The sequence below is a fragment of the Plectrocnemia conspersa genome, unplaced genomic scaffold (assembly GCF_051122295.1).
Source record: "Plectrocnemia conspersa isolate PC_06_02 unplaced genomic scaffold, ASM5112229v1 ptg000013l, whole genome shotgun sequence".
NCBI classification, from domain to species: domain Eukaryota; kingdom Metazoa; phylum Arthropoda; class Insecta; order Trichoptera; family Polycentropodidae; genus Plectrocnemia; species Plectrocnemia conspersa.
This window is the reverse complement of record NW_028277177.1, coordinates 24,993,836-25,009,787: the sequence shown is the minus strand read 5'-3', so window position 1 is coordinate 25,009,787 and position 15,952 is coordinate 24,993,836. Positions and strand designations below refer to the sequence as shown.

At 32.2% G+C, this 15,952-nt stretch overlaps 1 protein-coding gene across 2 annotated transcripts in view; it reads left to right on the top strand.

Annotated features, from left to right (window-relative positions):
- Positions 1–1,957: 1,957 nt before the first annotated feature.
- LOC148227672 (uncharacterized) overlaps positions 1,958–15,952 on the top strand; it is a 48,947-nt gene continuing 34,952 nt past the window's right edge. Inside the window, exon 1 of one of the 2 annotated variants that reach the window (XM_088201766.1) lies at positions 1,958–2,216. In XM_088201766.1, the coding sequence (XP_088057892.1) occupies positions 2,091–2,216 (126 nt within the window). In that variant the 5' untranslated portion in view covers positions 1,958–2,090. The remainder of the gene's footprint in view (positions 2,217–15,952) is intronic. The other variant, XM_088201764.1, reaches the window with a different exon arrangement.

The following is a 15,952-nucleotide window of genomic DNA, read 5'->3' as shown; positions in this document are numbered from 1 at the left end:
CCCTATTGTTAAAAACATAATAATAAAAATCACAATACACACATTCCTTGATTTACATGAAAAATAGTTTTATTACTTTATTGTTATTTTATTTTATAATTTGCTGATTAATTTTATCATTATGTGGTCACTTCAATTAAGAGATACTAAATTGTAAACAAACATTGGTCTTCATTGTTTTAGAATTTTATTAAATTTTTGATAAAAATTTATATATTCATTTATAATTATTCTTCACATAATATATATGACATACATAAGTACACACGTCATATTAACAATACAATAAATCAGCAATGGTGAACCTTTTTCAGGTGGCGTTTCTAAATTAAGTGAAAGGGGAATAATTATTAGTTCACAGGGTAAATACTTCAAACAACAAAAACAAGTGTAAAAAATGCATTCGAGAAAATTTAAATTCAAGGTAAAACATAACGACTTCTTGACAACTCTCCATCAATAACAAATTTGTGAAAAACAATGACAGAAAAATCTCGATGCCCGATTGAAGGTGGCAGGCAGGAACGGCCCGAGGGGTGGGCTTTACGGACAGACGCCCGAGGCGCTACCCCGAAAAAGATGGCAATTACTCCGAATGAGGGGAGGGGGGCACCATTTGATTCTATTTAACACTGTGTCGGAAGTTTTTGTAAGCTAAGGTAACCAGACGTCCTCATTTGAAAGTTGTCCTTCTCAAAAAGGTTGTCCTCTTTTATTCCTATTTTGTCCTCCTTTATTCCTATTTGTCCTCATTTTTCCTCCTTGAACAAACATTTCTAAGAAAACCTTTTATTTTGCTGAGTTTCCAATCTGTCCTCTTAAAACAAAACTTCTGAGATTGTTTTTGAATAAAAATTTCCGTAATGATATTTTTTTAGCTTTTAGGATTTTTTTTCCTCAAAAAATATTTTTTCCACATGACCTTCAGAGCCCGGAACGCTGAATATTTTCGGGCCGGGACTGATTTATTTTGACTAAATGAAAGCATACGATTTCTATGACGTTGAAATCAAGACACTTGTTTGCGGGCTCGATAAATGAATGACATATTTTTTTATATACAGTGATACCTCGGTTTTCGTCGATAATCCATCTGAAAACAATTATTGAAATCCGAAACCGACGAAGACCGAGGCAATTATTTGTAATATGTATAAACATTCGCAATCAATAAAAAAAGTACAAAAACACTAACATTGGAAAACTAACGCCGACGAAATCCGAGACAACCGACGAAAACCTAGACAAATTTTTCGGAAAAAAAATCGACGAAAACCAAAACCGACATTAACCGAAGTCAACGAAAACCGAGGTACCACTGTATAAGTAAGATTTTAACTTATACAAGTACTTGATTATACAAATCATATGTCTGCTACAGAATAATTATTAACGATTTAAAGATTTTTTTAATTAAACAATAATATTTAATTCAAACAGGCAAATTCAACATTTTTAATAACTTTCTTCGAAAATTACGACAGCGGCAATGCAATATGCGCAGCGTCGCCGCATATTTAAATTTAATTATTCAAATTTAAATTAAGACAGTCGTGACTTCATAAATTACCCCAATGCTCCACTATGATAAAAATTTAAAAATCATAAAATATCAATATTAAATAATACAAACCGGATTATTGCCTCACAGCTGACATTAAATGTATCAATAAGCCAAGCTAGTCTATTAAGGAGTTGAATAGTGACAGCCATAGGCGAATCGGCTAATACAGACGTTCTGGTTCGAACAGGCATCAGAATAAGACCCGATTGTGACCCTCGAAGACGTTCCGGAACCCATTACTGGAATTCTAATATTTTCAATAACAGTTAACATGTTCTTGTCTGGTGATTTGCGGATTTATTCAAGTTTTTATTTGTAAAATAACTATTTTTTAATTTTTACGTTTGAATTAAGCACGCCTTTACAATATTTCGTCAATGGCCGCTACTGTTCGCATTACGACGACGACACTATTTAAAACTGCGCTTAGCGCACGAAGAAAAGTTTTGACCGGACCAGTCCGTGGCCGCTAGCTGTTGCGTTCGGTCGTTTTCGTGTGTGCAAGTGACGTGAACGTATAGCCAGGATGCCTTGCTCGGCCGTGACCTTGTCGCTGGCCACCATATCGGCCATAGTGGCTGTGGCCCTAATGGCCATCGCCTTTTCCACCGACAACTGGCTCTACATAGAAGTCAAGAGAACGAATATCCAGGTAAAAACAAAAAACTTATAATAATTTCTTATTACACGATCATTTTGCGTAACGTATCAAACGCTGAATCGCTAAAAACGGAAAACATCGACGAGTGGTCAAAAGCGAAACCCGTTTCAAATAAATTGTGATCATAAACATTATTTTAACGGCCATACATCTTGAAGATTTGCGAACGCGCACCCGTTCAAATCGAATGCTGACTAATTTATTTTTAGTGGGCGTTCAAAGTTAAAATAAAAAACAGGTGAAGACGATTTAATTGAATTTATTATTATTAAATATTTTGAGATGTACATCTCAGAAATGCCATCCTTTTTGTATTTATTTTTCAAGGTAGACCGAAACAGGTTTTCTATTGAATCGCTCTCGGCTATATTGGCAACGTCGCATCATAGCGCTATTCATCTTGAACGGTTTTGCGTCTTCTCTATCAATCCCAAGATCCTGATTGAATAATGTCATGATGGCACTCCTGATTTAAGCACGACAGACCTGGCCAACCTAAAGAGTGGCGGTTCCACAAAACTGTAAGAGTGTGGGCTTCAATTTGATCATTTACAAATCGGAAATTCAAATTTTGGCCCTTTCATGGTATCTCTTCTCCCTTCCAAAAAAATCTGACCATTATTTTCATATATTTTTTTGTTTTCTCAATTTTTCGATATTTTTTTTTACAAAGGATTTCAATTTGGTGAGACTGGGAATGAATTTATTGATTCCACCGGTATTTGCATGGTATCTGGGTTTCAGATGCAAATGCGCCAAAGGGAGCTACAAGAAAAGCCCAAAAGCTGCGAACGCCGACGAATTGACAACATTTTGACGCTTCCACTATCTTCAAATTTTATCGTTACTTTGCGAATTGTTCTTTCAGTAGGACGATGAAATTGACCATAACCTTCCCGTAAATTTCGATACGCAGTTCGTACAGAATTGTTATTTCTGTAGAACAATTAAATAATTTTAACGCGTTGAGCGGTGACACTGAACACGCGTGATTATTGACAGCTATCTGATTTACAGTGCTGCCAACATAGGAAACACGAATTGGATCATTCTGTATAATCCTACAATACCTTAATTGTATAATTCTGTAATTGTATAATTACAAATGATATGCTATTAATTTCATTATTTTTATTGAATAATGTGAAATATAATACTTTTTTCCTAAGTAAACTCTGAATTTAACCGTGCAGCGCCAATTTTGTGGATGTTTTTATGAAAACATTGATGCTTAAAGTTGTTTGCGCAAATAATCTTTTTGTATAATTTACTTATGAATCGTAACAATTTTTACCTCCTGGAATTGAAAATAGCCTAAGCATATTACATATTTTTCTGGCTATTTATAAAGCTACTAATGCCGTCATAAAATCACTATAATTTGTTTCAACAACTTTTAAATCACTGCGCGCATGTATTTCAGCTTTCACAGTATTATTTCTGTTTTTTAAATCTAAACATCAATAGTATACTGAACTTTTGTTGAGTTCTCTGTTAATATTATCAATGCCTGATATATTATCGAACCAACAAATCTTAAAAGTTTAATAGCAAGGGATTAACGACAAAATAAATAATTGCATGATAAACTTCCACGAATGCAGAAGAAAGAAGTATATGTTTCCGCACTTGTTTTAATTCGATGTGAAAGTAAAATTATTGCATGTGTAGATTAATAGTCGATTAAAATCTTTCTTTTTTTATGGCACACTATCGACTTTCCTCCCGATTTTCGTTCGCGGATAATTACAGAACTATCCGCATTCTTACTGCAATAAAACTCAATGGCAAGTGGCTTATATAAGATATAATCTTTCATTATTTTGATCAGTCTTGTAAAGTCGTTGGTTTTCGGGGTCTTATGATTAGTCTTTCCATACTGTTTTTAACCATACGAAAGACACATTTATAGGCATTGTGTCTTCTACCTTCTACTAAATCATGAATAATTTGATGGGATCAAGTCTTTAAAATTATCGAGCATTTAGCTGAACCAACACTACATTAACCACACTTGGTCATGTTACTTTTATATTTCTCACATTTCATAGATGAAGTCTGTAGAAATTTCAGTTTACCAGTATTAAATATCTTTTCGATATAAACAATGGCCCGTATGGCGCTTTTCATAGTAATCTCTATACAGCAAACACTTGTTGTTGAAATATTTTTTACTTACAGGTTTAGACTAATTAGATCTGAAAATGTCCATTTCTGACACGACACCCTAAATTAAAAGTGTGAAGGTTTATTAACCTTTGATCGAAAAAAGTGTCCTGCTATATTGCACAGTCTTTTTATCCACTTTAAGTAACCGCAACGTTGTCAAAATTTGAAAGTTAACATTGTTACTGTGGATTCGTAAAGAATGACTTGTCTCAACCAATTTTAATTTGTCTAAATAATTGATATTCTCTAGGAATGTCACTTTTTCGTTATCGAATGCCTTTTTGCGATGGCACGGTTGATAGCAAACCTATCCAGGAATGAATTGACCTGTACACGTCTAATGCGACACCATATTAAACAAATTTATAGAATTACAACAGTAAAAAAGAACTCCTAATGATATATGGAACATGGAACGATTTCCAATCGTATCCGGAAAAGTGTGCCGAAACGTCAGGCGATTCCTTATCCGAGGATAGATTCGTCAGAGACTCTGTACGCTCGGAATGCGCTGGGAAGAAAGTAGTTTCCTTTCGGAGAATTCCTGAAGCGACGACCCCGTTTGGCCGCAGCCATTTCCCCAGCACACCTGTTTGAGTCTCAACTCGAATCGGGGTCAGACGAGCTGCTGTTGCATCGGCCATTGTGCCCTCAACTACGCTTTCGAATGATGAGGGTCTCAAAACTACGCATGTTTATCAACAGGCGCTCCGAAGAAATGCCCAAGAGTTTAGCGACCTGCCTTATCGATAATCTTGACGTCACGTTCACGACTAGTACACCTTAAGTAATGAAAATCGATTAATCTTGTTAAAATCTCAGGACTAGAAGTTTTCGAGCCAACTTGATATTTGTATAACGTTAAATTCGTTTGATAATCAAATAAATTAACTCGATTGTCAATCGTGTGAAGTCGACGGAAGTTCAAGCTCATATATTCTTTCCGTATTTGCACTCATCGTCGAGCCATAACAGAAGATGTATAACAATTAATCATTCGCGCTACCTAAGCAAAGCGGTTATAGCATAATTAGCATCATCCAGGATGATAGACGAAGACGCTGCTTCTCTAAATTGCTTCCACATTTCGCAACACTGAGAAAACATTATAATGACACCATTTCCTGCCGAGAAGAATGAAATTGAATGGAAAGTTTTTAAAATTGATGTCTCGAATCAAAACTATGAAATGAAAATAACGTGCGTAAGCGTGGTAATTGAATAACGGTTATTTTTCGATGAAGTAGAAGTTTTTTAATGCACGTGCTTCACAAAAGTAGCTGTGCTTATCTTGCTAGTGTATTAAATTAGGAAATCTTACATGAAAAATTACTTACTTATTTTGTTTTCGTCAATCTTAAAACTTTTCTTAGAAGTTGTTCTGTGCGATAATAAAACAATTAAATATTCAGTAAGCAATTATATATGAGTAGCTAATATACATATATTAATTGAATTTATGATATTCTAAATAAGCTAAATTCAATTTTTTATACCATATATTCATCGGCGAGGTCAGGAACATATAGGAAAAAGTAATCCGCGATGATGAAACAGAAATATAATTAAATAATATTATCCATTGCTCATTTTTCTCAGTTGCACTCTAGTAGAAAAAAAAATCACTTTTCTTTCTGACATCTCCCCATTTAGCCCATATGTATTTATTTAAATAATCCTCACAAAAAAAATATATTTACAGAACAATTCAATAAATTTATGTATTATAAAATAATGTTTAGAACACAATGCATCCACCGACTGTGATTACCTGGATGAGAACAAATCAATATCATTCGACAGATGATTAAAAAGTGGGATAGCTGTGCTTATTGGGGAGTTGTCCAATACGCTTCGGCGCCGAGAGCGGGAAGTTCTCCCAGAAACTCCGGATTGTGTATATTCCCTACCAGCAATTCGATGAAGTTCTTTCCCAAGTACATTCGTAGACGCGATTTGAGTGATTCATATCGCAGTATACTTTGTTGAAATTTTGTGGGAAATAAAAATGGATAATATTCATATTAAAAGTAAGCCGGATACATTATTTGGCAACCAGGTCAGAAAAACTCGAGGGTAGTGTCTTTGAGCTCCTTAATTGATGCGCGTATCGCAAGACAAATCCGAACATCTTTTGAGGTTGTATTGCATATGTTTTCTATATGCTGATGGAATATGTAGTCCTCTTATAAATTTAATAGATTACATTGAATAATATCCGTTCGAAATTTTATTCAGTAGCACTCAGGACATTGAAGGAAAAAAGTCAATATAAACATTTTTTCTATTTGTATTCCTTTGTTATTTTTTATTGGAAAAAATAGGTTTCATATTGAATTCAACAAATATTTGTAGTACACGTACGATTTACCACAGATAGAAAATGTCACAACTGCAACATTCGCGGATGATACAACAATCCTGGCAGTAAAAAACTTCAACAAGCCGTTGATAGGATCACCAACTGGACCAAAAAATGGAAAATAAAATTGAATAAATTAAAATCGGTACCTCACTAATAAAAATTGCAAATTTTCATGAAAGGCAACACTATCCCATTTGGGAATACAGCTGAATACCTTGGCATGACCCTGGACACCAAACTGTGGTGGAAGGAACACAAAAATAGAATAACCCAAAATAAAATATAGAAAGATATATTGGCTTATGAGAAAAACCTTTAAAATAGCAATATACAATATAGTCAAGACATATTATATAATCAAATCCTGAAAACAGTTTGGGTCTTTGGTGGCAAACAATGTCACGTTAAAATGCTTAAACAAATTAAAAAAAGGGATTACGAAACACTGTGAATGCTCTGAGGTATGTTCGCGCAAGAGACGTACATCGTGATCTATGTGTTGAAGACGTCGCCAGTTCTATAAAAGGTTTTGGTGCTAAACATGAAACGAGACTCCAACCGCACGTCAACATCGAGGCAACAAACTCCTTAATGTGGACATGTTTTCAACACTCATTTACTATTAGTATTTGTGAGTGTCAAACAGAAAATATTTGGACGCCAATGGGTGAACAGTGTTTAAAACATAAATTAAAAATGGGACTTAAACGCATGCCCTTCTATCATTACAATATGTATAATGATTATAACTACAATAAAAATATCGATTTTATTATTCAATTAAATAAATAAATTTTTATATAGTGGCGCAGAGAAAAAAAAATATTTCCTCCTATTAACGAACTGGCGTAGAAAGCAACGGAAAACCACAACAATTATTCTGTCTCAAGAAAATAATTAGATTATTATTTTTGCAGTAATTGCTGGTAATCAGTCCATTTAATTAAAAACATATATTTTGTAATTTCAATTAACTAGTTTTCAGTATACATATGCTTGTATAAACATCAAGACCAGTTCTAGAGAAGGATTGTGTATTATATGTTTCATAAATGTATCATATTGTATATATGTGTGTACATATGTACAACAATAATTAAATAAATTACTTCTTTTTATTGATTGATCAAAATATGTTTGTGTCCTTTTAACACTAGTTTTCCAGGGTATTAAATCTTTTTAAAAGATAAATTATTATCTCAAACCCAGTTAGGGTTACCAGAAGTCCGGAACAAATAAAAATAGGGGACAGAGTTTCGACCATATATACACTTCTAGCGGATTATCCGGTTCTTTGGTCACGTGGCTCGTAGAGGAAATTATAATCTGGAAAAAAGAGGCAAAAGGATATCCCCTGACACGTTTGACTTACAATAAGGTAGTGGAGACATTCGGTTAGCATAATCAAGGCATTAAGTATAAAACATAATAGGTAGTTGTCTATTTAATCATTGGGTCTCACGCAATATATTAAATTATTTTTTATCCATTTTTTGTGATGCGTATTTAACTTCTACAATAAATTCTGACACTAATTTCATAGACATGAACGTTTCTGCCATATCTAATTTCTCTTGTCATAAAAATGCATTTTCTATCTCAAACATGTCAAATCTGATGCGATTTTAATTCGTCGCTCGTAAGCTGAGATTGAATGTGCGAAAATTAATTTTCGTCTTAATTGTTAACGATACTTTGTTCTTCGCCTTTCTATTGTCGCACGGGTGAAAGGATCGCAGCTGTTTGATTTTTGACCCTATTCATATTAGTATTATTATAAGTAGTGTTTCTCTAGTGTCAAGTGAGAAGGAAACTAATGGTAATTGCAATGCGCCATTTTATGCATACCAATTCTTAAATGCACTTTCACTGGAATTTGAAGAAATTCTATAGTTTCCAATAGATGAGGCGTAATCCGATCCGTTTCGGACACTAGACACTGTCAGTGAAAGTGTCATTTGATGTGCATCAAATTCTTGGTGCATTTGCGGGCTAAGTTTTCACGATCGAATTAGAAACGCATCGATCGATTTGGCAACTACCTACCGGAGAGTTAGCTTTCTCCTTTATTGGTCAAGTGAGCGAGTATGACTTCTTGGTTGTTGTCTGAGTAATTAATTGTTAAGCTCAATTTCTAATTCCACGGGTCGTCGGCCCAGTCGTTTTTGGAATTCGCGCGCGCGAATTTCGGTCTAATCTAATCGGTGTAGAACGGTAAAAATAAAATGGTTCTGATCGAGTCGGGGACAGTTGTTTGTAGAAGAATCTCGCCAGTCCGATCACGTTCTTCGAATAAATTAAGAGAGGCGTTGAACCAAGAAGTCGGCTGGCTGAAACCAGTCGCTGATTGCACCTATGCTGTAGAAACTCATTGCTACAATTCCAAGTTATATGCTCTCAATTAAAACATTCGATTCAATCTGAGACATGTTTTAATCCTTTTGGCTGCTATGATGTTTTTCAAAATCCTAACCACACACATTCATCGGTCCATGCTACACAACAATAGAAGTTAATGTATTAATTATAAAAAAAACTGTTTCATATTACTAATACACCAACGCATCAAGTACCCAAATTCATTTACATTTTCGGACATTATGACTAGGGCTCTCAATCGAATATTCGATTATTTGAATTATTCGACCGATTCTTACTATATGAATATTCGAACAATTGATCGAATATTCGTAAAACATTTATTTATACTATCTCGAATGAAATTTAATGTTTTTTTAGAATGAAACAATTTGTATACTTGAGCAACACAGGCAATTGTTTTTCTCTCACAATATACCCGAGTGACTAGTGTAGCTCCAAAATTTATGGTCGAATAACATTTGTGAATAGAATGTTTATCACTGGTGTCTACTATAACCGAAATACGCAGAATTCGTTCGTTGAATAAAACAAAATGCTTATCTCAAAAACAGGTGTGCGTCGCAAATTTCATGTTACGTCTTTGTATTTTCAATAGGCAAGGATTTTATTTCAGTCAAATCGATAATTCGATCGCGGTTAATTTATATACAAATTCGCATGTATATTAAATTTGTTCCAATCATTATTATATTTACAAAAAAAAACTATAAAATTATGTATTTAAATTTTTTAATCAATTTTGTTTAATTACTTCAATTGCAGCTGATCTTAATTCTGGTGATTTGAAAAGACTGAATTGACGTCCCTGATCAAAAAGTATATTATAATAAATTAAGTATTTTTCTTTTGGCGCCCTCACTGATCAGTATTTCGCAAAGCATTTTTATGAAGTTTGACGAAAATGAAAATAATTAATGATTAATTGAAATAATTATTATAAACCATTTTTTTAATTAAATAATATTTTACAGGCAATTGATTGACTTTTTGCACTAATTGATTAAATAAAAAATATCAATAGAAACCGAGAAAAATACGAATATATTCGAATATACGAATACTTCATCCATTTTTTATTTAATATTCGAATAATTGAGAACCCTAATTATGACGTCAAAAACGATTGTCGTTAGCATTTATTTGCGGTAATTTAAAATAAAGATATATCATTCTTTGGCAGCCAAAAGGTTAAGGTTAAAATATTTAATAAAGAGATTTGACAACCAAATTTATACTTTTAATAACCAATGTAATTAGAAAAAATGTAAATAATTTAAGAAAATAGATTACCAGAATGATCAAACTGATAAAAGCGATATTTTTTGAATTACAACGTTTTTATTGCAAGCCATAATCTTTAACGTACCATAAGCGTCTCAAATCGAATTGAAGCAGTTCAAAATTGAACGCGCGAGTATTGTGGCAAATTTCCAACAGTTTTCCATTTTAACTAGATCTAGTTTTCGCTCATTGTGAAGAGAGTGTGCCATCGTGTACTTCCATTATATTCTTCTCGTGCCTAACTATTTTTTAATCGAGGATATACTCTGCTGCGTCTGATCGCCTTAAATCGTTTTGAAACACACTTTCCAAGAACCAAATTGCCAACAATTCTCCATTGCCGATTCTGTCGATAAGTGAAACCTATTATTCTTACTGTCGCTTTTGATTATATGAGTTACAAGATGGATCTACAACATGATTGTATACACTCGTATTTTCCTGGATTCTAGATTATGTAAATTGATCTGAAGAGCTAAGTTTTGCAATTTACTCGCTCAGATCTGAGCTTCTTCTATCTTAGACGCCATTACAACGTCTGCAACGTCTGTTCGATGAAGCGAATTTCCTTCCATTGTCTTCCAGGTGTGTTGTCTTCTCTTTTCAGCGAAGATTTAATGCTGTTGCATAAACGGTAATTGCTTCGTTCTGAATGTCCGCAAGGTCGTTTCGAACAGTTTTATGTGGTGCCAATACAAAAATTCGTACACATTCTTCGCCGCTTTGGTTCTGGTCTTTGTTTTCGCCTCGTACGCTTTTGCATATATATGTATATATATATAAGATTGTTTTCGCTTCAGAGATGACTTGAAATAGACTTGTTTGCCCGTGAAAATATTCTTCAGACACACAGTATTAGACTAAAGACGTTATTATGCATATATCTACGTTGAAAATTTGATTTGGAATTGCTATTATATTTAGCTGCAACATTTTTTTCAAATCAGACACAAAATCAATATTTAAGGTTAAGCTAAAAATGTTTTGTTTCTTGTATTGATTTTCTATAGAAATTATATATATATGGTTGCTCTTTTTGTAAATTTCATAAATATTTGTTAATAGTCATAAGCATTGCTCGGGACTGAGCCCGGTTGAGCAAAGCCAAAGGGTAGCCAGATTTGCAGGCATTATTAATTATTTGCCAGTATTAATAATATTACACACATTATGATTGCATAATATATGAAACAACTACAATATACTTATTTAAATGTACCGTCTTATCTGAGTTGTCCTAGTTAAGTGAAAAATTATGATGAATATTTATAAATAACTATACCTTCAGTAATGATATTCCTTCAAGTTGATACATATTAATGTTATCATTCTATAGTATACAAAAGTAATTTGCATTTATCATTATCACCAGTTTGTTTTATATATTTTCTCATATTAAAGTGACAGCTATTTGGAATCAGTTCAAAACCTAAGTGTCAGTTTCTATATTAATTTTAATCTTACAGTTTATTTTATTATACTCATTTACGATTTACAAAGTGAAGATATAAGTAGGGATAGCCATATTTTCAAATAATGCTCAGGGAAATCCAACTTTTTAAATGTAGTAAATGACAATGTATATATCAAAAAATATTTTTGTTTTTAAATCTTGATTTATGAACATTTAGATTTAACCTCTCTTTTCCTTTAACTGTAATATGACCAACAGCACAACAGCTTTTTCATGTGTATGAGTGAAGTGAAAAAATCTGGAAGGGTACAAGTTCTGTGACCCTCAATCGATTCACAACACAACATATAAAAAAAACTGCATTTTAGTATTATTTGAACTCACCAGGCTTCCCAAAGATTATTACATATTTCAAGTCGTTTAAAACACATAATTATTCTATTATAGTTACACTATAAAAAATAATTTTAAAACATTTAAGAAACCATGTATGTTCATACATGAATATCTTAACGACATTGTATTGTTTCAGCGAGTGAAACACATAAAGCAAGTAGTTTATGATCTGGAAAGTTGCATTTATAAATAGCACTGCATTCTATGGTTTTGCATGTACTGAATTTTACTGAAAGTAATTTCGATAATATTTCATTGTTCTTAGTCACGATCTCAAATGTTTTTTGTATTGAAATTAACTAAGCAAGTTTTAGGTAAAAAAAATAAGAATTGTAGAATCACTTATGACGCAATATATTAAAATATAATTTGATTTTTTTCCAAATCGACTCAAATTTGTCCCAACATATTTTTGCAATTCAGTGTGAATTAAATGATTCGGATGTGTGTAATTGTGTTAGACATTTTATCATGTCAACTGGTGTGTAATGCCACCAATTTATGTGTAGACAACAAAATATAGCATTTTTGATACAATCTTCTAATGAAGGTCGGCGAACATCAAAGCATATTTTTTTGGTTCCCATCTCAGATTTTTGTGATCTTATTCAAACATTCCTTCCTCTGTCTAAAAAGGATGCACGATTATTTATAATGACTTATAATGCCTATAGGCGACTTCAAATTTGATTGGTATGTATTTTTTGCTATGTAACAAAGTAATTCTAGTACTATTAAGAATATTATCCATAATACGATTTACTAGTTCTATCATCATCATCATTAAACACGTTATGCACGTTGCAATTCTAATACCACAACCTTAGTACATACATGCATTCAATTTAACGGAAGCACAAGACCGTGCTGCATCCTAGCATGCGAAAAATTATTCATGCAATTATTATTATGATTAAAAAACTGCACATGCATTATTTATTATTGAAGTAACGGGCGTCGAAGTTGCATAGCAAAACGACCCTGCGCCTAACCAGTTTTAAATGTGATAGATCATAAACAATTTCGTAAGTGTTTCGCATTCTTCGAATTATCAGGTGCGAATTATCATACTTTGATTGTTTCGTATGTGTGTGGGTAGATGTAGAGAGTAGAGCTATTTTTGTGTTGTATTATATCACAAACGTCCATGTAATGTTTGTATAGTGTGATGTTAAAAAAAAAGTTTTCTTTGCTAAACCTCAAAGGAAGTGCACGACACAGGTAGAGTAGGTTGATTGAATAGAGCTCAGGTAGAAATACCTGTCCTTTCTTGCATCTATGGATCTTGGTTTTAAAGATGAAATTTATGACGAACTCAAGAAAATACAAGTAGGAACTTCTCGAATATTTAATGCTGGAATAAAATCTTGCACATTTGATATTGGTGATATGATTATCATAATACTAATAGTATTTTATTCGAATTAATACTCAAGGTTTTGATGTAAGAGTTCTAAATTATATATTTTCAAAATCACTGCTTTGGGTATTTTTGATTTTATTTTGTAGTAATAATGATGTATCTAAGAATTGTAATAATCTAAATTAAATCAAATCCCTTATAAAATATCATTTTTAATTTTACGCTAAACTGACGAAAGATTCGAAAGACCGCTTTATGGAATCTATAATATAATTAGCTATGTGCGTATTTTTTTTACCACGTCCAATATATGTACATATATACAGTTTGATTAAATAAACCTAATGTTAAATTATAATCAGTGTGTCTTATGTATGATATAAACCGTATATATAATAATCAAAACTTTGCTACGTGGAATTTTCCCATTGATTTTTTCATTTGTAGACTGCTTGTTAAGTTTTTGACGTTTTATGGTGTTATTTTTTTTAAATTAAAATGTGGATATTTTATTATTTGATATATATTGTTAACGTATTTTATTATTTGATATATATTGTTTTATGGTTATTTCCAAACTACAGTAGAATCAATAAGCTGTAATAACATATTTCATTAGATATAGCTAACGATATTTGTATGAATATCATTCACATCTTAAAAAGTGTAGTGTAAATCTTCCACATTTTCATAAAACATATATTTTTTTATTCTGAAGTAATTTTTGATTACAAAACATACAAACATAAAAGCCTAATTATCGCAAGAACGTTTTAACTATGTAGTTTAACTTTTTCATGCTGATAATATGTTGGATCTAGAAATTTGAGCAATTCAATAAAACTTAGTCTAGTTTTGTTCGGTTCGATATCGAGATTTTGAAAATCCGGACTCATATACATTGCTTCAAATGAAATAAAAAATCATATAAAGACGGAATAGCGTAATCCATAAGATCTAGACTGGTATCCCAGAGATCGCAGGTTCAAGCCACGGTAGCAGACTCAAATTTGTATTTATAAAAATGTGCTATTATTAAAAACCGGCCCCAGATGCAAAATGACATCTATTAATTATCAATTTTAATACACTTAATAATTTATAATTATTAATAGAAGATTAAAAAATCACTTTGCTGCTCTCAAAGCTTTTGAGTGATCGGTTGGAAATCAAATACAGGTTAGCTGCTGCGGAGGATTAATTTTTGATTAATTATTTCACGTGAGCCGGTTGAATGAGGCGCTAGTCAGCGGAACACGTCCTTCCGTCGCGTCGCCCGCTGCCGTTTCGCATTAGTATTTTCCAGTTTAATACTCATATTATTATGATATGATTGGTTGCGTCTTTCTGCTGCCGCTCCGCCTCGGTGTTGCCTCCATAGTTCCAGGATTGACAATTTTATCGGCTCTCCGCTTTTTCTACCGCATTTAGGTCAGCATTTGCAACACAGTTTATGAATCCATGGTTTAGCTCTCATCTCATCAATATATAAATAGCTTTGAAATAAGCTCTGTGATTTATTTAGATTAAATTGAGACCATTGTAACCCCAATGCGTCGCGATGGTCGAAAACAATAATTGTATTATACACAAAATAAATGAACATAATTAAAATAATACACAAAAAATAATAAAATAAAATAAATAATGTTTCCTAGTGTCTGCATATCTATTTTGTATTTGAATCTTAACTTAATATCGTATTTTTCTACAGAACGTTTTCCTCTATTCTTTTATTACAGATTGATAACTCATATACGACAGCTTGTAATAATTTAGTTACATTTATATAATCTTGAATGAAAATATTTATCTCATTTATATTGTGAAAAATATATTTTAGAAAAGATTATTACTACCTATATGTAATCCAAAACTGACCATTATTTTTCATAAAAAATAAACTTTTTCTTATTTTAAGAAGCGCTTTAAGATGTATTGTAATAAAACTTAATATTCTGTTTCTGTTATTTAAAAATCTGCTTCTGATGAAGTTGATATACAATATTACAACAGTTTTTTTTATTAGCGAGTCATTGTGAGACAAAATACAAACGAACCTGAAATTATAGTGTTTTTGGAAATACTAAATTTCATTTTGATGTTATTGGTTAGATAAAATATGGTGGTGTCAAATTATATAAACGAATTTAAAACTTCGTATATTTTTCAATAAAATATTAATACCAGCATTTTAATGGAAATATGACGGTATTTAATCAAAAATCCTATTGATTTTTTTATGGGATTTTAACGACTTAATTGTCGTAATTTGATTTATTAACAAAAACATATTTAGCTAATAAATATAAGTTTACAGAATTTATATGTGCATTGCGAAAATAAAAATGCATTGC